Source organism: Falco rusticolus, chromosome 4, assembly GCF_015220075.1.
Source record: "Falco rusticolus isolate bFalRus1 chromosome 4, bFalRus1.pri, whole genome shotgun sequence".
Taxonomy (NCBI): domain Eukaryota; kingdom Metazoa; phylum Chordata; class Aves; order Falconiformes; family Falconidae; genus Falco; species Falco rusticolus.
Window position 1 is genome coordinate 101,270,403 of NC_051190.1, and position 27,701 is coordinate 101,298,103.

At 39.0% G+C, this 27,701-nt stretch overlaps 1 protein-coding gene across 1 annotated transcript; it reads left to right on the forward strand.

The window, feature by feature from the left end:
• Positions 1–26,505, forward strand: DYNC1LI1 (dynein cytoplasmic 1 light intermediate chain 1). The gene is made up of 13 exons (XM_037383468.1): positions 1–238; positions 530–603; positions 11,469–11,585; positions 13,140–13,370; positions 16,677–16,846; positions 18,031–18,124; positions 19,730–19,865; positions 20,252–20,363; positions 21,758–21,817; positions 21,943–21,987; positions 22,925–23,045; positions 23,218–23,376; positions 25,562–26,505. The coding sequence occupies exons 1-13, from the start codon at positions 84–86 to the stop codon at positions 25,672–25,674; spliced, it is 1,587 nt and encodes a 528-aa protein (XP_037239365.1). The 5' UTR covers positions 1–83; the 3' UTR covers positions 25,675–26,505.
• The last annotated feature ends 1,196 nt before the right edge of the window (positions 26,506–27,701 follow it).

Here is a 27,701-nt window from a genome sequence, read left to right on the forward strand (position 1 = left end):
ATCCGGGTTCCTGCCAGCCGCCGCCGCGCCGCCGCCCGCGCCGTGTCTCGGGGAGGCGGCGGGGCAGGGCGGAGGCAGTGAAGATGGCGGCGGCGGGGAGAGCCGGTTCTTTCGGCTCCTCTTCTTCTGGGCTCGGTTCGGCTGCTGGTTTTCCTTCTTCGCCCGCCGCTACGGCCACGACCAACAACAATGTGGAGCTGCGGGCAGGCGGCGATGAGGACGATGGGCAGAACCTCTGGTAACGGCCCGCCCCGCGGCCGGGGAGCCGGGCTCGCTGGCCGTTACCGCCCTCGCAGCGGCTACCTCGCCTTGCAGGGGGGTGAGGGGCGGGAGGGCTGGCTAATCCCCCCTTCCTGGCCTTCGGTCCCTCGCGGTCAGCCAGCGGGGGGGGAGGGGAGCGCTCCTCTTGGCGGTGGGACTCCCGCCCTGCCCCCGTGCGCTCCCCCGCCGTAGTGGGGGTGGGGGGTGGGGGGCCGGGGTTGAGCGGGAGCCCCCGCCCCCCCTAAGCGCTGTCGTTTCTCCGCGCCAGGTCCTGCATCCTCAGCGAGGTGTCCACGCGCTCCCGCTCTAAGCTGCCTTCGGGGAAGAACGTCCTCCTGCTGGGTGAGGAGAGCATCCCGACCCTGCCCGCCGCACCCGGGCGCGCCGCCGGACCCTCCCCTGCGCGCCCGGAGCTTCCCCCGCGTAGTGCCGGGGCGGGCGCGGGCGCGCGTGTGGATGGTGGCGTGGGGCTGGCCTGACTCTCGCGTCTTCCCTTGCGTGGTTTGGCTCCGTTCTGTATATCCGATATCTGGAGATGCTGTAGGTATCCCCCTCACCGTTAGGTACCTCGCCATAATACCCGTACTCTCTTTCCCCCACCCTAGTCCCTCAGGTAGAGGTGGCGTGCAGGAGTGGTTTTCATTGTCATTCTCCCCGGTGAGTGCTGACTTCGGGGCGGGGGCGGGTCCTTCAGCCTTTGCCGAAGCCTCCTGCGTTCGTGCCTTGCTGGTCCTTACGGGCTGTGCGTCTTACGAACTCGAAAATCGCTTCCGTGGCCCGAGCGGCATCGCGGAGGCTGCGCCCTGCGGGCCGGAGGGCGGGGTAGGCTGCGGGCTGGGGCTGCGGCTGCGGCCTGCCCACACGCACCGCGCTTGTCAGCAGCCGTGCCACGGGCAGCGCGGCATCCTGCGCTGCTGCTGCCGCCTTCCCTTGTGTTATCTCCACCCAGTGCATTAGTCCAACCTTGCGGCTGGCAAGGGTCAGGAGTTACGGAATGGAACTTTGACAGGGCGTTAGTGAGAGACCCAGCTATTACGTGGTGTTGAGGCAAAGAAGGACAACGATACGTCGAGCAAAATTTAAAACTTCATGTGGGAGGGGGAGAAATGGGTGTGCTCAAGTGTGTGTGTGTCTACATATTGCTGCTATTATTAGTGGTAGGGGGGGTTGGCTGAGAGACTATTAAATACAATTACTAGTAGACAAATCTTAATGAGTCTAAGCAGATGGATTTGTTAACTAGCTGCTTCTTCCCCCCTTTGACAACCTACCAGTCCCCAGAAGGATCTGTGGGTTAGTATTTGGAAACGTGGTTAAAACCCAGTAAAGATATTCATGTGGACTCTGTGCACACTGTGTTTCTATGTAGACTTATGGTTTGGCCTTTCTTGAGGTTTTTCAGCTTGTTGTTTTTCCTCCATAGTCCTAAAGCAATCACTGTGACCCTTGTTTTCCTGTTTTGATAAGCGGAGTGGTGACTAACTATGAAGGAGAAAACTGCAAAGATGATGGGATGGTCTAGTGAACCTTTTAAAAGGCTTCCTGCTCTTTAGTTTGTTGCTTTTTGTGTTATGTAATTAAGTAGGATATTGAGACTGGAAGTTCTGTTGATATTAAAGAAAGATTTCATAATGATTGACAGCTTCTAATGTGATACTTTAAAATTAAATTGGACAGCTATCCTTGTTGAAGCTGGAAGATTCTTGGTCAAGCTGTGGTCCTTGTCAGGAAGACTACGCTCTTGTTTTTCCTCCCTTCATAGCCAGGCAATCCTTAGTATTCAGTAACTGAAGACTGCTTTCTTCGGAACTAGAGAGAGCATGACAGAATGCTTCCAAATGCTCATTTAGTTTGTGATGTTTAATTTGTTGTATAGAAATTTTCTCTTTTACCTGTTTATGTAGAGCTTATATAATGACGTAATGTAACACTTCTCTTTTTTGACTGATGCATATTTTAAGATGTGCAGATTTGTAGAAGAAATCCTAGTTCTTTCTTAGGAATTGTGTTTTCTACAAGGCCATGGTCCAAGGAAAAAGAAAGTTTGGCATGCGTTTAGGGAAAAGAGGATCAGATCTGAGGGCTGGCCATTGAGGACCATGGCCATGTTCTTTGAGAATATCTAATCCATGCATTACACTTTGCTGCTCACTTCTAAGTCGTGATGCTCCTTCTGAAGCACACAAGTACAGGAAAAGGAGAGGTCTTCTCTATTCTGTATTGGATGATGTCTGTAAAGTTCTGTCTCTACAGATTCTTGAGCAGTGTGTTTCCAGTTTCTCCGTTATCTCATATTTCCTCTATTTTTAAGCTTTATTTCTTTAACTAGTTTTGTACTTGCTTCTGTTGTTAATACAGATCAGGTCTTGCCATGACTATTGTCAGTTTCATACTTCTTTGAAGACTTAAAGAGGGAGTTGTAAAGCTGACCAGGGTCTTGATGGTTTTCACTCATTTTGTGGTAGGCAAATATTTGCAGCATAAACAATTATATTGGTTAAAACTTCCTAGCTGAAACATGATATAAAGTGACAAATGAATGCTTATTTTCAATACAAAACTGCATTAAAAAAAATAATCCGCTGACGACACCACCACCACCTCCCTCTAAAAAAAAAAAAACAACCAACCAACCACCCACGGTAAAACCCACCACTTAGTGTTCTTTTGTTTGCTAGGACAAGTTTTCTAACTTGCCTACAGCATTTATATTTTTCAAACATTGCATATATTTGTATGCCTAGCTGTTTCGGGAACCTGGCTGTGTCTGGCATGCTAATTCTGCTATTTCAGTATTTATTTTCACCTATGCTAACATCTCAGTTTTAAGAACCTGGAAAGCAGTTCAAGACAATCACAGAAATAACTAAAGGAAACTGGAATGCCAAATGTTAATCTCTAGATATGGCACATAGTTTTGTGAATTGAAGGTTAATATATCATACTGGTAATTCTCTGCTCAAAATCAGCCCCAAAAAGAATTAAATAATAATTAATGAATGTAGAGCTTTACTTCTCCAAAGCTGTTTCACTTACGGACATTTTTTTTTCTCCAGTAACTATTTTTCTGTGAAGACTTCAAATTTTGATTGGCACCACATGTAGCATAAAAGCATTTTTCTGTTCTTGTATAAACAAATAATAAAAATGTAAGCTTTCCTAAACTTTTCTGTAAGGCAGTATGTGCTGATTCCTAGGTAGCTCTGTCATAGTGACCATAGATATCTCATTTAGAGAACCGGACCAGCAGAAAATGAAGGATGTCCCTGCTTTCTTAAGGATATTAAGTCCTCTTGGTAACGTTTCTAGCTACTTTTTGCAGATAGCCAAAGGAGCGTGTTGTTGGCTTTTTTTTTTTGTTTGTTTTTGTTTGTTTGTTTCTCCCCCTCTCCTGGACTGTCTCTTCTACTTACTTGTGTAATAAAGGTAGCTGATCAGAGGAGATGCTGTTTGTCGAGTATGGTGAGACAACTGATGCTTTTAACTGGGAGCTCTGTTGTTCATTCCCTTCCCAATGTAATTATATTTGAACCAGCATAGTGGAATAGAGGGAGCAGCTAAGAAGTCACCATTGCAGGTTACAGAGGGAATTCATAGTGGTTTAGAATGTGTGAAGGCTTGGATTCGGAGACTTAAACTAATCATTTATCCAATAAACAGCAGCATTCATTAAAGCAGTAATGTTCACAATCATTCCAGGATGCACAAGAAAACAGGCCTCAAGCTTGCAAGTGAACTGAATAGTTGCTTTCTATCTGGCTTCATATTTCATACATTCTTCTGTCTCTGAAGCATAGTAGATCCTTTGCCTGCAGTTCTAACAATGCCAAACCATCTGGTGACACATGGGCACCTCGCTCCAAGTGTGTATTGCACACTTAATGCTTCTACTGAATCAGTAGCATTTGGTTTTCTTTATGCATTTTACCCCACTTGATGATAAAGGCTTTGAGTTTAGTGGACTGTGAGTGTACAGCTGCCTTATGTCCACATTTTCTCTTTACCCCAGACATCTCACTTTTCAGGGCTAGGCCTGTTCGTTTGAATTTGTGAGCTCTGCTTCTGTCCAGTGGCTGTCAGGATGCTTGAGAAGAAGTTTCCACAGTGTACAGCTAATTTACAGGTACACTTTTCTGTGTGTACGTGTATTGGGAGTGGCTGTTACTGTAGAAAATGGTACATCTTGCAGAGCAGTTTTAGCTTGCTACTTCCTTTTAGTGGACCCATGGAATATAGTGAACTTCAAAATTAAGTTCTGATACAGCAAATTGTCATGAGAGTATATAAAATATAAAATGTGCTTACTTAAATTTGTACTCAACACTATAAAAATTATTCTTCCACTTTATTTTTTCCTATTCAAATAGCTGAAAGTTTTGCTGTGATCACTTCATCATTACAATTGACGAAATACTGCTTGTTGATACTGTTAATGTTGTTCATCTCAGATGTTTCTTGATTCTCTAATGCTGCTGAAGTTAAATCTGGTAGCTTCTTTTCCTCCTCTCCTTGCAACTTTTTCACCTTTTACAGGCTGGGAAAGACTTTTGAAGGTAGCAAAGTTTTGTTTCAATCAGTAGAGTTATACTTCTGAAGTGTCAGTTGTTTTGGTGGGGTGGGACGTTGACCTAGATAAAGTTCTAACTGCTTGTTTGCAGCTATGTTTTTTTTAGAACTTCTTTGTAGTGTCCTTCCTGCTGTAATACCTTTCCAAAAAGCTGGAATCACATGGATGCAGTAAAACTTATTTAGAACAGCACAGGAAGTTCTGAAATTCTTGAATTGCATTTAATTTATCTTATCTCTGCTTTGGCAGAGGTACTGCTGATTACTGGATCTGTCTTGGAAATGGCTCCAAAAGTGAGGAAAGTGAATGGAGTTGTGCTTCTGTGTTTTTCAGGCAGGTTAGTGGCAGGAGTACTGAGAAAGATGTCCATTTGATAGTAATACGGGATTATTCTATTTTGGTAGTGAACCTGGGTAAAATATACTAGATGACTTACTGCTGTGTTAAAGGAGAAGGCTTGCATTAGAGATGTATGCCATTCATGTTCACTATAGAATTCTCTGCAATATTGGCTTTCTCTAATTGGCTTTCTCCAAGCATAAGTAACAGTATTACTGCTGTACCTGTTTCCACAGTCAGGCTGTGTATTCTTGCGGTGCAGGACTTGACAAAAGGCATGCTGAAACAGTTTGTCTGCAATCTGCTTTCTATCATGCTGTAATGCAGAAGTGCAGTTGAGGTGCTCCTCAGAAGTTATTTAATTTTTCACTGCCACAAAGATACCAAATACAGTGTATGTGAGGAGAAAGACTTATCTGGTCAAGTAAAACAAACTCAGAAGTTTTTTGTCCAATGAGTAAATCGTAATTTACTGGCAAGTTATTTGAAGACTTGGTATGGCCTACTTATTGTGAACTTCCATGTTGTTTTGAGGGATCCTGGAGAAGGATCTCATCAGCATAATTAATTTTGTTCTTCAGTTCTCTGAAAGCAAACTAAGTTTGGCTTATACTGATTATTTTGGTCTTGTTCTGCAAAAGGCATTCTTCAATTAGTATGTGTAAACAAGTCTTTTCACTGATATGTGGCTGTGGAAAAGGCAGTTATTAGCTTGTGAGAAATACTTTATCTTGAAAATAGTGATAGTACATGTGCACTTAGTTCTAGTAGGAGGAAGACTGCTATGTCTCCATTCCACTGTATTACAATTCAGACATTCCACACACTGTGGAACAGAGATTGCTCTGTGATTCTGGGAAGGCATCTGTGCCCTGTTTGGTAACTTTGTTCTAGCATATTTAAGTGAGGTGGGGGTTTTCTATTAACAAAAGTATTTAGTATTTTATGTTAGAATACTTGATGTTGTGCATTCTTCTACCCAGAATCTGTCTTTTGTTTTGTAAAAAGTATAAAGCTAGTTCACAAAAATACGCCTCTGGGGGTGTGGGGGGTGTGTGGAAGGGGTTCATTAGGACCGTTGTCTCTAGTTTTGCTCGGCCTTGCTTGAACATGTGTTTTAGAGATGAGTTGTATAATTCCGATACGAAGCTGTGTTTTAATTGATGGTTTTGAAAAGCAAACAAAAAATCTCCGTCAAGGAACCAGTAGGATTATATATTATACACAGTAAAGTGCATCCAGGGCTTCTTGAAGAACTGTTGAAAAAAAATAATAATATCAGAAGCCTGGATGGAAGTGAGGCAGCAACAATGCTGATGACACACACAAAAAATCCCATTCACTTCTTGCTTCTTTGCCTTGCCATATTTTAAACATACATGGCACTTTACAGTGGAGAAACAATTTAAACAAAGTCACAAGTCCTGTCTGTTCTGGAGGTAACATGTAGATTGCTCTTCCACATACAGACTTCTTTCAGAAGTAAGAAATGTCTTGTTTTAAGAAAAGTGAAAATCTACTTCCGATTTCATTTTCTAAACTGAAAGAAATGTGGAAATACCATGAATAGTAAATATTAATTTTAAAATGTTTACTTGTCACTTCAGAGAAGTTCTGTAATAGAGAACCCAAGTTCTCTCTAACGTGGTAGTTTATGGTTGAACAGTTTAAGTAGTAGTTTATAGATAAGTGCCTGCTTGCCTGCATTCACAGATGGCAATTTAGTCACCTCGTTGCCCATCCTTCCCATTTATGGGTGACTGCTCTGCTAAATTTTGTATTTTAGCAGAACATTTAGTGATACTCCATTTTCTGCTCAATAAGCATGCTTTTCTTGCTTGAAGTAGTGAGAAGGGAAGAGGCTGGGCTGGGTTTTATATTATGGCTTTTTATCTCTTTGAGGGCAGCAACAAGAAGGATGTCATCAAACTCTGTAGACAGAGTAGCACCTTGGACAGAGAAGCTTTGAGGAGCACAAACCCAAAATTGAGCTCAGCAGAGGAGTGAAGTGTAGCAGTGTGGCGATAAAAATGAAATGGTTTTACTTCAGTTGAGTATAAGACTTACCATTTTGTTAACAAGATGGTGAAATACTGTGCGTAAGTAGATTGGTTTGGCTTTGTTTCAACTGCTTCCTAGCCTGACTCTTCTGCAAAATTAAATCTGTTGTCCCTCTTTTACGTGTGTTCAGCTTTGATGTATACCACTGCTTGCTAGTAGCACCACTTCTGTTTCCTCACTGTAGTATTAATATGTGTAGGTGCAGTTTGATGTAATGGAGAATTTTAGTTCTTTAGGATTTACTCTGGAAAAGGAGGACCTTTCATGTTGTTTGCAAAAGCAGGATGCAAAAATCTTAAATTTGCAGCAATCTACCTGATTTTTATTGTACCTTGAAATTGTGTATTGGAAATGTTTTGCTCTGTGAGCTTACCTATAGATGTCACTTGTTAATTTGATTATCACACAGTCAGAAATGAAGAAGCTAAAGGATTTTCCATCTCAATATTTTGGAGGGAAGAGGAGGAAGGTGCCTGAGGTTCTGTTTTATGTATTGCTTCCATAGCAGTTTAAAAAAAAATATTTCATAATACTAATGTGCAATGGATCTGAGGAATATGACATTTCCCTTTTGTCTGAAACTAGCAGCATTACTTTTTCAAATACTTCAGAGATATCCAGAAACAACAAAATATGCTTAAATGTCTTACAGTTTGTAATTTCAAATGCCATATAATGCGTGTATATATATGTATTCTTACTGAGGAAAAAAAAAATTTAGGCATATGTACTTTTATATATGTCCCTGGTAGTACTTAATGCTAATTGCATTACTAAGCTGTACATTCTCTATCAAACCTAAAATACCTTACAGACTTTAATTTCCTCACAAATGTTTCCCCCCGTCCTCGTGAAGAGAAGCTTCTATACATACTAAAGGTATTACAATGAAATGTTTGAGTATTGAGAAGTCTTAAAAGCTAGCATTGCGTGCACTTAAAATTAATTTGCTAATGAGATTTGTAATAACTATTCAGGAGTTCTAGATAAGCACTGGTTTAAGCTTGATTTGTATTCTTATGTTCTTGTTGGCGAGTAACTACAAAGCAAAATTATACTGCTGCTCTTTCCCAGCATAACTCAACACATTTGAAGTATGTTGACTTTTCAGGTGTTTTATATTGAAGGCTTTAGGTTGGAAAAAGATAATTAACAACTAGGATAAAACTACATTTGCAGCTGTCACAATTCTAAAAGATAGGCAACAATGCTAAAACCAGAAAGTAGAGGTAAATTGAACCTCAGTCTTAGCACGTGCTCTTGGCCCAGGCCATCTTTTCCTAACTTTTTATGATGAACTGCGTGGGCACAAAGAAGGAAGACATTATGTCACATATAATGGTCCTGGTTTTACTTTCTGACTTCTTCTTCCATAACATTGACTCTAATTTGATTTAAAACGATTGAAAACTCTGGATCTCCTGTGGAATAGGGCACATTCAGCCAGGCAGCTACCTTGCACCCTTGCAAGTGAGTCGTCCTATTTGTAGACTAGTTGGTTTGTGCATTGCTAACTTGTTTGGACCACTTATCAGTATTGCTTCTAACCCTTTTCTCCCCAGATCTTTTAGTTTCTCTTATATCATCTGCAAACTGTACTATTCTCTTCATTTACCTGAGTAATTAAAGGAGTATCAGTCCCTTCAAACTTAATTGATGCATCATTCTGGTGTTCTAGTGAATGATGAGCACTACTCTTTGCATGCAGTAACTTGTATAATACAATTATGTATGTCAGTGATCCACCTACCTGATCTTGGTGTTTTGAGATGGGTGGTTATTTGCTGAGGAGAAGGGAGTAGAGAATCTTCTTTGCAGAACAGATTGAATGTAATTCTGTGACAGAAAGCTGAAATGACTACTGTGTGTGCATGTGTGTCCAAAGGTACTAATTTTAAATCAAATCAACTTGTCTTATGCTATACTGATAAAGTTTTTTCTGTGTAGGGTTTGAATGTAATTACTGGAAAACTTAAGAAGATAAAATAAAATTCCAGCTCTTATTTTGCCATAAAACACTAAACAGTACTGAACTAAAGATTTTCAAGAATTTGGAAATACGGGGGTGGGGAGGAAGTGACACAACACAGCCATGATAAACAAGGGGCTTGTGGGACATATATTTCAAGCTTGCCTATATTGTTTAGCATGCACTTTTGAACAATAAAGTTGCACAGATACTAGCATTTGCATAAGTATGTTTTAGTTTAGACTGCTTAAGTGTATCTTTTGTCATTTTTAGAACTTCTCATAACCACAGGTATTCCTTACACTTAAGTTACAGCCACTTTTGTTAAGTACTGGTAGATGTACTTTGCAGGAGATAGTAAATTTTCCCAATGCAAACAAGTTGTAATCTTTATTGCCACTTAGGTGAAACAAACTAGTACACAAGAGCACCTAGCTGGAAGTCAACTGTTCTGAGAAACTAAGAAAGCCGTAAAGTGCATCCACTCTTTAAAAGGCATACCAAATGTTGTTTTGTCCTACCTTTTGAGACTTCTGCTGGCACAAATTAATTGAAGCTGCCTATTGAAGAGGGTAAAATAACAGAATGAATCACAGAAACTGTTGGCAAAAGTAATAGCATCTTCAGCAGCATAACATGTCAGTGCAGCAGCTCTGAAATTTGTCATCTACAAGTAACTGGGGAGACTATTAAGAAGCCTGGATAAGTACTGGAGTGAGGGCAGAGGAGGAATTGTAATTAATCTCTGGTGACAAAGCTTGAACTCTTCGCTTCTTGGGTAGAATTTTTATTTAAAAGAATATTCTCACAAGAGGAAAAGCTTGATGTATGAATAGCAGATAGCTGTGCTTTCTAATGTTTAAAACAAGCTATGATTTTTTTCTTAGGCGCGTCTTGATTTAATATAGCTAAGGAAATAGCAAACAAACTCTTAAATGTTGAAAAAGTTAAAATGACATCATTTTTCACTTCTCTATACTTAAGGAGACCTTTAAACTTCAGTTCTGATCTTGTATTTCTCTCGCTGTCCCCCCCGCCTTTTTTTTTGACTTACTAAAAAAAAGCCTTTTCATTCCATTGGGAAAAATTCGCTGGGCTACTTAGAGTAAACAGTCTTATGCTTTCTGGTAGCTTCTAGACTATTAGTGAAATCTGAGAATAAAGTTGAATTCTAAATTTAAGGCTTCATGCAGTAATCTCGGGAATGATATACTGAGTAAATCCAAAATCAGTCTATCAAAGTATGATTTTTCTGCTCTTCTCTGTGGTTATATCTGTAGTTTTTTTAATGTAGCCATAATATTGTCTGTAAGATGTCGGTCAGTTCCCTTTTAAAGGGAAAACTTCATTATGTTTAGCAGTGAAAATTACTGTCCTTGAGCTCTTCTCTTTGTTACGTAGTTGAAAGCAAGTGTTTATACTCTCTCTGTGTAGGAGAGACTTTGGGGAAAAAAAAAGTTTAGCACAAAACAGATAAGGTACTTCTTAGGAACCTGGTTTTAATCTCAATTTTATAACCTGTGAAGCGAGTTCCAAGAATTTCCTAATGTCTAACTGTTATGTACCTATTGTACTACCAAATCGGTGCCAAAGCCCACTTTGTGCCAAAATTCAGCTTGGTTCCTCTTTCAAACTGGAAAAACTGCAGTTTTCCAGCTCTGGGACATACGGCTAGAAACAGAATTTTTTCGAGAATTGTCTCTGGCAATAGTTGAGGTGTTTACACTGTGCTTATGCTCTAAGGTTCACTGGTTATCCAAGCTCCCTTTGGAGTGGAGAGAGCAGGAGTGCATGGATCTGGATTGCAGGCTTGTCACTGTGTGTACCCAAATACATATATACTGTAAGGTAGCGGGCTTACTGTTTGTCACCTCTTTCAAAGGTTTCTTTAGACAGGTAATAGAGAGAAGGTTCAAAGAAACAAAACCGTAAAAACTAAGGAAACAGATTTGCCTTACTCAGCTGTTGTTGTGTGCTGTTTGGTATGAGTGTTCTAAATTTTATTCTTCTGATTGTAAGATGAGCTTACTGTGACTTGAACTATACTTGAGTAGAGTTCAACTAAGTTGCATTTATCAATAATTAGAAATAAGATTTGAAGCCGAAGCATGCACTTTGAACAGATGGGTGAGTTGGGTAAAGCCCCCTATGTTTCAAAACTGTAATGAGGTCAGTCACCCTGTTAGTATATGGATTCCTTCTTGCCCCAGGTGTTTTTTAGTATGTAACTGTGATAAAAGATTGAGCAGTATCTAACTTCTGTCTCTCCAGGTGAAGATGGAGCAGGTAAAACTAGCTTAATAGGAAAAATCCAAGGAATAGAGGAGTACAAAAAAGGAAGAGGAATGGAGTATTTGTATTTAAATGTGCATGATGAAGATCGAGATGGTAAGTTTGTATTTCTGATAGTACCTTAAACCAATTTGAAAGCAGTGGTTCAGTAGTGTGATATTTGGAATGACAGTGGGATATTTTTCTTTGTAATTTGCAGGAGTCCATCTTAGGCCATGGGTGATCTGTATCATAAGAAAATTTCTCTGTGTAATTCCTTCAGTAGGTATTGTGAATGACCACTTAAGTAGCAGAGGAGGAGAAGAACCAGTCAAAAGAAAAGGCTGAAAAGAAAAGACCAGGGAAATAGTCTTAGCTGCAACATTCTGAACGGATGTGCATTCCTCAGGCCTAGAGGAAAAGGTGCCTAGACAGGAAAATGTGCACAGTACTAAAGGAGGTTTTAAAAACAACAAAAAACCCCACCAACAACCCAAAAATTGGAGGAAGGAGAAGTAAAATAGAAGCTGCGTTTCAACTGGTTTGAGTTGGCTTATGGCTAGAATGTTAAAAAGATGTTTTAAGATCCAGACCCCAAATACCTGCAGTTATGGAATCAGTAACTGATGCTTATATATGGGGAGACAAGGGAAGGAGTATGACCAGGTACTGTAGAGGTGTGATGAATTATCTAGAGGCAACACTTAAAGGGAGTGGGGTGTGAATAAGGACATATTGGGAGCTGTGGGGAAAAATGGGAACTCTTGTCTATGCTATAAAAACAAATACAGATAGAAGGAGAACCAGAAGAAATTGGCCCTCCCCCCCCCCCCTTTTTTTTTTTTTCTAAAATCATCTGCTTTCCTGACTTCCATGTATGGCTGTTGGTCTCAAAGATGACTTGACCAGGGTTAAGAGGATTGAGAGTTTGATCTAAATGTTTTCCTCAGAACTTCTGTAACAAGTAATAAAAACTTACTGGAATGCAAAATGTAATTTATATTAAGCTATCTAATTTTGCATCAACAGCTCTTCATTTACTGCGGAAGTGCCTCTGAATATTGGATTATGGTGTTTTTTGGGGAAAAAAACAGTGGCATGGTCTGTTTGTATGGTGATTGCCCCTTTGCAAATCTGAAGAATAACTTTCTTGTCGATTAAGTCCACCCAAGTCATTAAAAACTTGCAGTTCTGCTCCAGCTTTCTGAAGGGCCAAGGTACATTCTGGGCTTTAAGAGTTACAGGCATATCACATCAGCGTTTGGAAGGGGAGGTGGCAGTCCTTGAGAGCTAAGCCTTGAACCCAAAGGCTGAGAAGGGATGGCTGAATTCACCTAATTCCCTCTTTCTAAGTTGCATCTTGAAGAAAATATTTTCCCTCTCTAAAATTGTGAACGTCAATTTCGGAAGTGTTGAATGCTCTCTCTGGATTCTCACTTTCAGATAATGTATTTCAGATCTTTAGTTGTCAGCCATTAAACATCAGGGTTTGGAAGAGGAGGGGCTTGTCTCCTCGAGCTGCAGTTTGTGTTATGTACTTGTATGATTGAGTGTTAAAATATGTCATCTGCTTTCTGCCTTGTATTTTACATGTCTGAAGAAGATTTAATAGCAGTTATGTAGTGAACTGTTTCAAGTAAGTCTCATAAAATCTTCTTCCTTTTTTTGTAGACCAAACAAGATGTAATGTATGGATTTTGGATGGTGATCTCTATCACAAAGGTCTTCTTAAATTTGCAATGGAGGCAAGCTCTCTAAAGGACACTCTAATTATGTTGGTAGTAGACATGTCTAGGCCTTGGACTGCACTGGATTCTTTACAAAAATGGGCAAGTGTTGTAAGAGAACATATTGACAAGTTAAAAATACCTCCTGAAGAAATGAAAGAAATGGAGCAAAAGTGTGAGTATTCCACAAATGCGTAGGAATCCATTTAAACCAAATACACGTAATGCTTCCTGCACCATTTGATCTCACCATTGCGGTCTTTTTCATTCTTTGGAAATGTTACTTAAAACTAGGAGTTATCAAGTAAGTCAAGCTTCAGATAAGTCTCAAGTAGCTGTATGAAACAAAACTTGTGTTTCTTTCTAACAGAAATACCTTAATTTAGGAAAAAAAAATACCAGAATGAACACAGCTGAATTTACAGTCTTGCTTCTTGCAGATTTTTATAGGTAAGATTGTCCAAGCAAAAAAACTTCTTAGCTTTCAGTTTCTTATTTTATTTATTTTAAAGGCAAGTCACTACATCAGCTTAACTGTTCCTGTAATTAGTCAGTCTAGAGAGTCTGTGGCCTGTTCCCTGCCTACCAAAAGTGTTAAATGTTGAGAGGATTCATGACAGCATGGTAATGTCTGGGCTCTTCCTAGGTGAAGAGCTTTATCATAATTATTATTGACACTAATGCAGCTATATGTTTGGTATGGATATGATACAGCTCTGTCAGTGTCTTGTCCTTTTAGTTTTAAACGTGCAGAACACAAAGATTTTGCAGGATTCCTTAAGCGATCTGACTGAACTCACTAACGTTATAGCTCCCAATTACTTTTGGGCAACCATTGTATTTCCTTTGGGATACTAGAACATGAGTCCTTCCCATTCATTTCTCAGTGAATTACTACAAGGAAGAGCATTTGAGAAAACTGTGTGGTAACGTCAAATAGCATGATTAAACTTTGTTTCCAAGTCTGAAGTTGCTCTCTGGAACTGTTGCATTCTTAAGCAACCAACAACTGCCAGACTGCTGAATAGTTTTTTCAGAAACGGGGGTTGTAGCTGTGTTGTGGTGAAGTATCCCATAAGGTGACAGTTGTAGGTACTCTGTGGGGAGGGGTGTTGGTTGTTTTGTTTATTCTTTTGAGAGGGGTTCTTCTGAAGGAAGCATCATCCTTGAGTATCCCGTGTTCCATAGCAAGAACTTGTTTAGGAGGGAGGAGCACAGCTCTTTTGGATCTGTTTTTTGGTTTGGTGTTGTTTTAGGGGAGTAGTGTTAGTACGTGTGTATTAAACACACACCAACAGTTTCAGCTTAAGATTTTACTGGGTGAAAGTATTAAGGATGTAGTATCTCTGATATCAAGAATGTGTAGCTCATGGTTTTGCCTCTTCATTGACTAAGTGAACAGAACAGGAAAACTCTACAAAATCCAGAAAATTCAAGTGATTGAGTCAAAAAAAGCTACTTATTAAAAGCCTTGTCTGCTCTCATATTCTTTTATCATCTTCACCAATATCTGTAATAATTGGACGTCTGCATGTTGGGTATAACAGAAGCCCTGGACACAGTTCAGACATGACTGGAAGCTGGTTTTGTTTTGAACCTCCTGTGATGTGGCCACATGAATTGCTAGGCAGGCAGCAGCTTGATGCTGCCAAAAGGAGGAGCGAGGAATCTTGCTTGCCAGACTCCTGGCTACATGGTCCTACTTTATTCTTGTGGCAGGCTCAGTGTTCCTGAGAGGCTCCTGTGAGCTGACTTAACTTGCTAACAGGACTGAAATCTCCTGAGGGTTTGCATGTGTAGCTCTCTGGAGGTGTGCTGCTGTGTTTGTCTTCCAGTTTTAGCAACATAACTGCTCAAAGATGGACCCTGTGAGGACTAAAACTGGAGGCATTAGGGGACGTAGCAGCTGTGTGTGAAGGGTTGGAATAGCTCTTCTGTTACTGAGTTCATCTGTGTCTAATGAGGCCTTGTGGCCTGGTCACTTTAATTATGTCTCTAAGGGACACCTGAGATTGTATTTGAGCTGTGATATACTAAATCAGTCCTTCTTTTTATTGTTTGCTGTACTTGTATAAAGTTTAGTATGTAGTGATCATACGTGGGAATTCTAGGAATCCATTGAGGACTTCTAGTACTGAAGTAGTGTGATTTTTATTTTAGCATCCAGTTATCCCAGAACAGACAGGATGCTGTGAAGGAAAGACTCCCTTGAGTGGCTGGCATATCTTGGTGAAACCTCTGGGTTTAAAACACAGTCAGTTTGGGAGGCTCTTGGAAGCTCTTAGACCAGACTGAAGTAGCAGCATTCCCTGAGTAAGAGCCCAAGTTGACTGTTCAAGTAGAGATGATAATCTGTGCATGTGCTGCTTGTTACTGTGAACTCCTGGATCTGTAGAAAAGTTGAATAAACTTGGCCTAATACCTTTTTTTTTTTTTTTTTTGTCTCTAGAGTGTTGAAATAAGTCTTCCTCTTTTAATTAAACTAATGGTTTTCTAGGTATTTTCTTCAGTCAGTTTAGTGAAGGTAGTGGTGGATCAACATAAATCAGGACAAAGCAGTGAGAAGGTACTGGAGTAGTTAGTGGCAAGTGTGTGTGATGCAGCTGAATTTTTGCTGCTTGATTATTTTTTTTGGCTGAATCAGAATGTGCTATTCATGGAAAAGTCATTAGTGGTGGGGTTTGGTAGAATCCTGTTCTGCTGTGTGATGTGAAAGGTACAGACATTTTATCCCTAATATCGCATCCCTGACTTAAGAGTAGTAAGTGACCATGTAATTAGAGGCTTGGGTGTATGCATCGGAACCTGACGAGACTCACAAGTATAACTTTATCTTTTTTCTAATTCTTGTTAGATTCTGACTTACCCTCCTTGCTAAATCTTAAAGTAGTTATCTGATCTATTGTAAAAGCATACCAAATATTTAATATGCTATAAACTAATTATAAAGCTAGTTAATACCTAATGTTTGTGTAGTCTATTGTTTTTGTTTATTACTACTGTAGATGCACCGTACAGAGAGAAGTGTGGGCAAAGGGTTCTTAGGTAAATCTTGTTATATGGTAGCAGCTAAGCAATGTGTATAAGGCTTAATTCTGTTCTAACAAACTGTTCCACTAATTTTGCCAAGAAGAATGCAAGGAAACTTATGTCCTTTAGGAAACATACTGAGCAATAATACTTAATAGCAACTGCCCATGGTTCCACGGTGAGAAAATAAAACTGGTTTTATGTTGTCCTTATGGACAGTTTTATCTGGGCATGTCCTTGCAGCCGCTGATCAAGCGGGTCTCAGACTCGCTAGTTCTCTCTTGTGGTCTGTAAAGCAAACAAGTAGTCAGCGCTTAACTGTGTATGCTGAATTTTTTTCAACATAAAGAAGCAGAAGTACTATACAATCAAGAGTGGTAGAGATCAATGACAGTGGAAATCATTGTTGAAATAATGAAGTAGCTGATCTTATAACTTTTTTTACTTTCAGTGGTAAGAGACTTCCAGGAGTATATAGAACCAGGCGAGGATTTTCCAGCTTCTCCACAGAGAAGAAATACTTCATTACAGGAAGACAAAGATGACAGTGTGATTTTACCCCTGGGTGCAGATACACTAACATGTAACTTAGGCATTCCAGTAGTAGTAGTTTGTACAAAGGTTTGTTTCACATTTTAGGTTTTTTGCATATTTTATTTAAGCAACTCTGTCAATTGTGGATTTGGGGTGGGAAGCACATGGTTATTAAGTCATTCTGAATACCTTGAATAAGAATTCTTTTAAAATGTTTAATGTCAAAGTTGGTTATCTTCTGGAAGCCCTCACTGCACGTTATTATGGGGTTAGTTTTTCCTTTAGTTGTATCGGTTTTCAAGGAATTGAGGAAAACCTTAGACCTGGTTTAGCTCATAAAAGTGAGCTAGTCAGTAAGCAGCTAGAATTCCCTTGATCTCCACAGTCGTCCTTATTCTGCGACTAGTGTTTTAGCATGGTTTTTTATTATAGCTGGTATTTCTTCTGAAGATAAATATATTTAAGGGTTCTAGTTAGAAAAGTGCTGTTCTATTAATTTTCCTCAGTTCTTAGGGTGTTTATGTGATCTGTCTTGGTTTTTGTAGGTATGTAGCCATATTCCTAGTCTAAAGAAAAAACGATGTGGTTCTCTTGTGGCTGTTTTTTTGGTTTTGACTTCCCCACCCCCCCCCTCCCTGGCTCTTCAGTTCTCACTGGCATTAAGCATACTGCATCTGCAGCCTCTGCTAGCCTACAGTGAAAGACTAAACCTTCTGATGCATATGCTGTTCTTTCACTGGAAGGCTAACTCTCTTATTTGAAAAGCACCTTTTTTTCTCGTCTGCTAGGTCTCTGTTATTCTTCTCCCTCCCTCTTCCCCTTCCCCCTTTTTTTCTGCTTCCACATTTCTTGCTTTTGCCTCCATTTGCAAAGGGCTAGTTAGTAACTGGACAAAAAACAGTGTCTTGTAATATCACAGTGTGTAAACAAAAAAAACCCAACCCAAAACAAAAAAAAGAAAGGGGTAGAAAATGGTGGTGTCATTCAGTGGGTCAGTCTTCAATAGAGACTGAATTATTGCACTGGCGGGGGGGAATGAGTGAAAAATGGCAATCGCTTTAACTCCAAGTTAGTGCTGACCACAGTATATTCTATGATTCTATACATAGCAATTATGCTTCTAAACTATCTTAGCAGCCTTTTTGTTTTTTTTTCTGTCCCGCCCACCCTACTCCATCCCTGTTGCCCAGTTGTGAACTGGATGTGTAGCAGCACTGCTATCTCAACACATACGTGAAAGCAGTATATTAATTTTGTGTTTATTTTGACAGTGTGATGCCATCAGCGTTCTGGAAAAAGAGCATGACTACAGAGATGAACACTTTGACTTCATTCAGTCACATATCAGACGGTTCTGCTTACAATATATCCTTTAACGTGTCATAAAGATGATAATGATTCAATTAAATCTTTGCATTAATTATGATAAACTTAGAATATTTGCATCTGTGCCGAAGTAGGATGCATCTCCTTTACTGTAACTGGCAGTCTGCTTCAGCTACCCCTACAGGCAATGCTGAATTAAACTTGTCTGGTTTTTTTTCTTGTTTTTTTCTTTTGTTTTACAGAGCTGCAAGAGTCTAGTATATCCCCTTACCATGAATTTCTTTACTTGCCTTCATTTCCATATATAGGGGTCAGTTTGCGTATTAGCACATCTTAGCTGGCAAGCTCCTTAAAATAACAAGATAATTCATTTAAAATATGATCTTGCTTCAGATACATGTAAACGCATGTTATTCTTTTTCACCCAAATATGCAGTCTCTTCAGTGTTCAGTAATTCCACAGGATGAGGTGATGAGGGAAGGAAAGAAGTATGAATTGCTGTAGGCAAGATCCACTGGCTTCTGTGTTGGTACAGAGACAATGCACACAAGCTGTTGCTGCGCTATTACTATTTTTAAACTTAACTTTTTAAAAAAGAAGCATATAAAATACTGTTTAGTCAGCTAGATGTGCTGAGATCTAGATTTAAAGGCCAGCAGTGTACCTACGTTGTGTCATCATAGCTTGTGCTGTGGTAAAGGGAAGTTTAAATGCTATTGGAGGGACCACAATTAACAGATGAAAAGAATGAATTCAAGAACCTGAGACCATAGTTGAGTACCAAGATGGCACTTCCTTCAAAGGGCTTCCAATTTTTCAAAATGGAGTTATGGGCAATTGTAGTAAGTCTTGCCGATGGAGGAACAACACAAAATACTAGTAGGAATTAGTCTCTGTGATTGTATATGCCATATATGACTTGGAATTCTATTCTAAACTTCACGGCATGGGACTGGGACCCCATTATATAACTTTCATCTAGAATTTTGAATTGCATGCATGTAGAAGTAAATTAGGGGGTTGGCATTTTTATAATCCCAAAGTAAAAATTACTCAAAACTTCCCTGGTTGCTTTATTAATTCTGTGTGTAAGCTGCTTTAATTGGATACTGAACCATGCTGAAATACTGTGCGCTCCCTTGGTCTTTTAGTAACTGATATATAGCACAACTCATTTGCCGCCTTTTTGGTCAAAAGCAGGCACTGTATAATGTAAGAACTTGCTCCCCTAATTTAAAAACCCAGATGGGGAAGCAGAAGATCTTGGCATTTTAGAAGCTACTAGTGTTAATGCTGTAGTGTCTGTGTCGCAGGATGGGATAATGACAAGATACAAGGATGTGGCATGAAAATTTTTGTTCACTAAAAGCAGAAGGCAGTTTAAGGCATCATAGTGAAACTGCTGGTATTGTGAGCTTTGAAAATGAGAAGAGCCTGTACTTTCTCTAAAAGCAGTAGCTGAGCTGGCATAAAAGGAATGAAGAAAGTAAGATTTAAATTACTAAAGAGATTATGTAAAAAAATAAGTGTTGGCCATCATTTGACCTGTTTGTATTCCCCCTCTAAATTCTACAAAGTAGTTGACCCCTTTCTGTTAGTTTAAAGGTTACTTGAGTTGAGTTTTCTTTAACAAGTTTATTCAGATGGTGCAGCACTTATTTACACTTCAGTAAAGGAGAACAAAAACATTGATTTAGTGTATAAATATATAGTCCAGAAGTTGTATGGATTTCCTTTCAATGTTCCAGCTGTTGTTGTGGAAAAAGACGCAGTATTTATGTAAGTTATCTGCATTATTACGTGTATATGACTACAAACTGTATTTGTGCCAGACTGTTAAGACAGCATTCAGAGCTTTTTTGTTTATGCTTTTTCAAGTCCCATTTAACATTCTTATGAGTTGGACTTTGGTGAATGCCAGTAGATTGCGATCATAAATGCTCGCTGCCCCAAAGAAAAGTGTTAAACCCAGAGATTTTGCTCTTCTGTTATGGTGATTCAATGAACCAGTCTCTTAACTAGTTGTACTAATCAGTAAGTGGCTTGCACAGGAGAATGGGAGCTATGAATACTTTCCTGGCTTTCAGGTCTGTACAGTTCAGGCTTGCATACAAGAATAACCTGATGTAACAATAGAATTTAAAGCCAAATAATCCTTCATCTAGTCCTGCAGGTTGGGATAATGACAAGAAGATAGGAATATTGCACGAGAACTTTCAGACACTAAAAGCAGAAGACAATTTTGAAGATATCATAACAAAACCACCAGTCAGAAAGGTAAATTGAGATGGTCTGACATTCAACTTCATATCTGTTTATTCACCTGTCAGTTTTTTGACTGTTTCTCTTTCTTTGAGACTTTGATTCTAGTTTATCATGAGTGTGATAAACCATGTGGAGTTTTTTCTTATTTTATCTTTTAATTTTGTGTTTGAAGTGCTTTAGTTAGCAAAATATCATTATGTATTTCCATTCTGTATAGCTCTTCTCCAGCATACGCTGTTTTTTTCTGCCACTGTTGGCGTTGTTCAAGACTACAAATATACCTGTTTTGCTTTCATTCCCAAATATATATTAAAAACTCGTAAGTGTCGTGTAACTGTTGGTCAGGTTGAGTTAGTATTTTAAGAACACTCCATTTTGCTCTGTTGCTGATAACTTCATAATGCTTTCTGTTTCTCTTGGGAGTATTTAAAATAACAAAGCTTGAGGCAGTGTAGAAGAAAAAAACGTGAAAATGGATTCTGCATATATTCAGTATATTTTCTCTCTCATACTATTTAACAAAAGGCTTTGAGAAAACTACATGAAAACGTGTAAGGTTGTTGAACAAAATAGTAGCAGCGGACCCCATGTGTACTGAAGTTATTGGAGACAAATATTTCTATAGCTTTTCTTAACAAAGCTAAGAATTTGAGACTGATCATATTTCCAAGTGTGACTCATTTTAGCTGATAAAACTAGTACTATATCCTTTCTTCAATCTTTAGGGGGAAAAATCAAGACATATGTAGTAGTGTGTTTTAAGTGTCCAAGGAAAATCTGACAGGTTTTTTTGCGTGCTTTCAAACTTCAGGCCTGGATTACAAACTTTGATATTTACCGTGCTTGTTCTGGCAAAGTTCTTGTGGTGAGCTTATTTGGAGGGAGAGTGCCTGTGATCTGATACGTAGAACTGGGATCCAAGATGTCTTTGTCCAGTTCCTATACCAGTCTAATGCAATGCAGTTGAAGACTTACTTTTCCTATCCTTATCTATAAAAATAATAGCCATGTGAGGCTTCCAAGTTATTAGAGATGTGAACGTGCCGCAGAGCGTGTGCGTCTGTGAATGTTTCTTACTGATCCTGAGACCCCTGAGTGTGCCTTGTAACAGTTTACTTCATTCCTCTTTTACGGAACACTTTAATGAACTTTTTAATGAGTCTTTCTACAAGTACATCTAAAGACTTGTGCCTGCCAGGTCAAAGGAGATAATTAGAAGTGAAATAGAAGTATCATTAACTTAGCTTAAATGGAATCGTGAGGTAGCAGTTTTAAATATAGAAAATGTGGTCTGCAGTCAACATAGCATTTTACACATTTATTGCATTACTGAATACCTTGGTCATACTCACCAAGGTATTTGACTGACTTTTAGTCAAAATGATGGTAATGTTTTTGTATTGCAGTTTGTTCACGAAAAAGAAATTGTAGCAGAAGATGACCAAGTGTTTCTTATGAAGCAGCAGGTAACTCTTTGTCTATGAAACAAGCAGCCTGTGTTTCATTTAACAACATTCTCAATACAAATTTGGGTTTGTGTTCTTGGTCACTGCAATATCTAACAGTATACGGATTTGTTTGTTTTTTGCAGTCACAGCTGGCGAAACAACCACCTACTGCTGCAGGAAGGCCAGTGGTTAGTAATAAAAATTTTAAATATCATTACGTGAAAATTACTCACTTTCATGTCTTTAGAGGGTCGCTTAATTGCGCTATTGAATACTCTTTGATCTATTTTTTAAAAACTACGTAATATTTACAGTCTACATTGTATACGGCTCTAAAATTGTGACACTTCACAGCTAATTGTGACAACTTGTATTGATGGCAAGGGCTAAATGTCATGCCTTTTACTTTTCATATGTTAGAATGCATCTAAGCAGTTAATTGGCTCTCCTTTCTGTCCCAAGAGTGCACCAGGGAGTAAACTATGTTGGCTGAATTGTCTTTAAGCTTTATATTCTAAATTTGGCACTATCTCTCTAGGAATGTTAACACTGGCATAAAATTAAGGTCAAGTGAAAACTATGATCTACATTTAAAATAAAAATAAGTAAAAATAACACAAATTTAATGGGGAGCATGTGATCTTTTAAAGATAGCTTTACCTCTTTAGATGAACTGCAAACATTACTTGTTATCCTTGGAGTAATGAATACTTTTTTTTTTTTCTCCTGAGCTGTGTTTAGTCCTTTTCACAGTGTTGGTGGTATGTGTGGTCTTCCCAAGAAATTCAGTGTAGTTCCTCTATGATCTAATCAGTACAGTTTTCACTACAGTCAGGCGGTACTGAGTAACAGATGGATTTTCAGGTTTCTCATGGGGATAAAATAAAAAGCTTCACAAGTGCTTTAGTTGCACCAGAGTTGATATTTTTAAGAATTTTACACGAGCGTGAAAAAACTGGTACACAATCAGCAAAATCTAATCCTGTGTCATTTCAGTTGCATAGGATAGTACATTACATTACAAAAAAAAAAAATAATAATTAGGAGCAGTGATCTTATATTGCATGATTCAATTTTGTGGAAGATTGACCAGTTCAGCTTTCCTTTTTTTTTTTTTTTTTATAGGATGCTTCTCCAAGAGTTCCCGGTGGATCTCCTAGAACACCAAATAGATCCGTAACATCAAACGTTGCCAGTGTTACACCTATCCCTACTGGGTCGAAAAAAATTGATCCCAATATGAAAGGTACCTTTTCTGTGAGGGCGCAAATGCAGTTGGGGAAGTAAAGTGGCTGCTTTGCCTCTTTCTTTAATATGCTTATTTAGACCGATTAACACACTAAATCAGTATTTACTTAGAAAATCTGTTTTGTTTTGATTTTGTGTTGTGGGGTTTTTTTTCCTCCCTCCCCTTGTAGCTGGGGCTACTAGCGAAGGAGTCCTGGCTAACTTCTTCAATAGTCTCCTGAGCAAGAAAACTGGTTCCCCTGGTGGTCCTGGTGGTGTTGGTGGCAGTCCAGGAGGAGGCGGCACTGGAGGTGCTGGCAGCAACCTGCCATCATCAGCAAAAAAGTCAGGTATGATTAATGATAAAAGATCAACTCAATCTAAATTGAAAGTGGTGGATCATTCTTAGAATAGTTTATCAGACATATGAACACTGCTATATTTAACCGAATGTTTTACTGGGTATGGTTTTTGCTTTTGTTTTGACAGCAGTTGAGTACTGCCTTTTTAATGGTTCTCAAAGGAAAGCTTCTCATGTAGTCGTTTAAGCATGAATTGTGTCCACATGAGGTAGTCTTTTTTTTCCTTTGTTCCCCACCATCCAAATAAAATGGCTTATGCTATAAGCCACTTCTAATATTATTCAGATATATTGGGACTGGATTTCAACTTTATATTTTTTTAACAATACAGTCGGTGTTAAAATAATGTTATCGTTTGCTAGTGATGTAGCTCTGTGATAAAGGCTTTGATGGAGTTACGTTGCCTATAAAAATACTTACGTATTTTCTGCTGATAGCTTTTTTTAATGATGGATTAATAATTAGTATTAATATAAAAATGTCTAATAGAGACTGCTCTAAAGCTAGACGCAAAACTACTCTGGTGCTTCTTGCTATTTCAGATTAACATGTTTCTGTATTATTTAAGAACATACCTATACAGACATCTTCCCTCCTCACTTCCCCAGAGGTTAGTAATGCTGCGCTTAGGTGAGAATGCTGGTGTTTCATTGGTACTGGACATGAGCATTTACTTTTATGTAGTAAGAGAAAAGAAAACGCATCCCACTAATGTTTTGTGTAGACTGACCCTGAAAACCTTTTTACATGTGTGCACTTCCCTTTCGTACATGCAGAGCTCAGCTGGCTGGGCAAAGTTTACAAGTACTTTCTAATCTGCTGCAGGCAGAGTCAGCAGTGCTGGTTTGGACGGCATATGGAGACTGTTCCAATGAATGCCGCTGACGCGATATGAGGTGCAGAGAGCACCCACTGAAAAATCCTGTGGGGACTGGCCAGCAGTGGGTTTGGGTGATGCCAGGCAGAAAAGTGTTGTGTCCGGGGCTGTGGCAGAAACTTCAAGGATGAAACTACTAAGGAGCAAAAATGTTCTCAGAAATTTCCTAATATACAGCAGATGAAGGGTTAGGGTGTAGCCAGTTCAACATTGCAAAGGACGAGGTTTTCAAGAAATTACCATAAAAACAAATAAGTTTGGCTTAGATGTGGTCCCTTCAACTTCCTCGGTATTTGCTGTCTTGTGTATAGGGTTATTTATGGCACTCTTCAAATTGGAAAATTGGATAAAATGGTAGTTTGGGATTTGAGAATTACTTTTCCTCTCAGCAGCTATGGGAAATGCCTCTGCTTATTAGTTGGAATATTAGCTGCTTTGATTCTGATACAGTATTGGCTTTTGTTAAATTATTTGAAGAGCATCATAGTACATCTGGCAAAAATTAGCTTTGTGGATAGTTCCTGTTAATTTGCATTTCCAGAAGGGATGCTGGGGCACTGCTAATAGAACATGTGTGTCAGCATTTTCCTTTACAATCTGAGATAATATGCATGCTTGTCATGGCTTTAGACTAATATTCTGCACTGCCTTTTCCCATATTGTCTCTTCCATTCTTGTGATAGAACATGGCAGGACAGAAACATAGACAGGGGAGTAAGAGTTAGGAGTAGAATGCTGGGGGGAAGAATGGTGTGAATTAAGCTTGGATCAGGTCTGAGTGTGACTGCACAAATGTTTGTGCCATTCTAAGTCAGGGAGAGGGTAAGTGCGTGAGGAGAGAAAGGCATTTGCCATCTGCAGGTCTGTGCATCCATGAGCAGTGGAGTCAGGTTTGTGCTGACCAAGTATGTAAAACTGATTTCATTGGTTTGTGTGAAACTGCTGATTTACATTCAGAATTCTTTAAAATACATATGATGTAGAAAATTGTGTAAAGTATTCATAATTGCTAGCTATAATAGACTTTCCTGTATTTTATACTTTAGCTCTTCATATGCTGACTATTAATACGTAATTATGGAAGCTTCTTTGAGAAATCAGAAATATAGAAGGATATGACTTTCTGTCTACTGTTCCCTTTCTGTTTCTTTTGAGTTTTGGCCTTATGCCTTCACTCTGCACCCAAAGGGTACAGTAACAGTTTTCAGGATTTGTCTGATTTGAGAAGTAAATATACTATAGGCTTTCCCAAAATGTTTCATAAACATGACTGAATGATACACATTTACTTTGCAGGTCAGAAGCCAGTTTTAACAGATGTTCAGGCAGAATTGGACAGAATTTCACGAAAACCTGAAATGGTCTCTCCTACAACACCTACATCTCCCACAGAAGGTGAAGCATCTTGAAGACACCAAATAAAACCAATTGTTCAGTTTTCTGGGATAATTCAAACTTGCCTCTGCCTCTTCCTTCAGTGACTGGAACTAAAGAACTGAAATATCTTTCAGAACACAGTTGATGTCTCTTTCTTTCATATGTGTTGCCCAACTTTACAAAAGGGAGCTGTACAGATGGAAAACAGTTATCACATCATGTAGGGGCACTGTTCACAGTGCAAGAATAGTAGAGTAATATTTTTTTTTCTGGGTTTTGCAGTGTAATCCTGCAAAATTGCAGATATGTCCACTTAAGTGATAGGGGTTGCTTAGAGCAGGAAAACTGATACACACCACAGGCACTTCATTTATATTGATTTCCCAACCATTAAGCAAGTTTAATACCACCTTAAATAGATTAACCTCTACAGGAGAGAACAACTGCTAGGTTTTGGAAGAGAAAATTTGGAAGAGAAAATACAGCACAAAGCTGTAACAACAACAACAACAAACTCTCAATTATACTTGAACACTTGATTTGGAGCATGATTAAAAAAATCTGTTTGATCTCCACTGAGATTTAGACTGCATTCAAAAACCCATGCAAAAATTAATTCTAGTAAAGACTCAAATAGTTGCCAGTTTTTTGGTTTTCTCTCTGATTAATTTCAGACACTGAATAAAAGATGTATAAAGAAAAAGCAGAGGTTAAATGTACAGATTATCAGTATCCAGATTTGTCTATATATATATATATGGCTCAGCCTTAATGCCCCCCACTGTTTCCCACGTTAGTTATAGTTTAAAATTGGTCATCAAAACTAATCAGTTAATAAAGTATTCTCTGCATTCAAATTTAAATAACTTTCACTGAAGCCATGGTGTTCTTGTTTGTTTACAGTTAAATCTAAGGATGTGGTGTAAAAGTTTTAAAACATGTTTTTATATTTTACTTCTCGGTGAATAATATCGCTGGTAGAGACTTAAACTTCCTTAAAGCATTGTTTCTGAAAGGAAGGGGGTAAGTCTGCAGTGTTTGTTCCTAGGAGTAAAACTAGCTTATCTGACTTGGGTGGTTTCTGCTGTAATGTGTTTTAAAAGCACACTGGTTAACACTAAGGATCCTGCTGCTGACTCCAGTATGTTGTTTAATAAGTAGCTAACGGAGGTTGGGACTTTACTTGAGCTTTCAGTACACAAATGTTGAGCATCACTTTACTGTTCTGTGTGAAGTTTGTGGTTGCTTTCTACTGATAGTCACAGAATAGGAAGTGTAAAAAGCATACCCTGATCAAATGATTGCCAAGAGACAACTTTGAGTTCAGATTATCTGGTTTCTTAAATCAACAAATCTTAGGTTAATTTCTCTGATTATTTAGAAGACTTCTGAAACACTGAAGAGGAGAGGGTAAATCTTCATTTTGAACATGGTGGTACTGGTCTCCTCCACCTCCTGCATTCTGTAGGAGTTCTAGTGAATTACCTCTGTGTTTTCAAAATACTTAAATTTACTTAAGAATAACGTATGGGGTTTTGTGCATTGAACTCTCTAAAGTTAAGCATACTTGTTAAAATTTACTCTGAATATTGAATTGTGGACTGACAAGTTTCAGTAGAGGTTCTTAACTATGTATCAATTGTTCAAACTGGAGTCCTTAAAATTTTGCTTGTGGCAGCGATTCAGTAAAGGTGGCATATGGGGAAATGCATGGCCTGCTGATGAACAACTGTATAGAATAAATTATGTCTTGAAGAAAAAAAATTAAGTTTCCAATCATGGATGCATGGCATGCATCAGTATCAGAACAATTCTCTAGATTCTGTATGTAAACTTCTTGAAACAGAATTTGAAGTGTGCTTGAGAGAATGGGTCCTGCTTGTAATAATCACCAGTACGCTTCCTTGTACAACCGCAGTGCTATGGGCTGCCCCAAAATTCAAAAGTTTCACCCTACCAACATGTTAAACTAGCTGGCACTGTCCAGGTTTTTGAAAGAAAACTTGAGCTCCTGCAATCTTTCATTTAGTTCACTTGAGCATCTGCCAAAGAACAACAC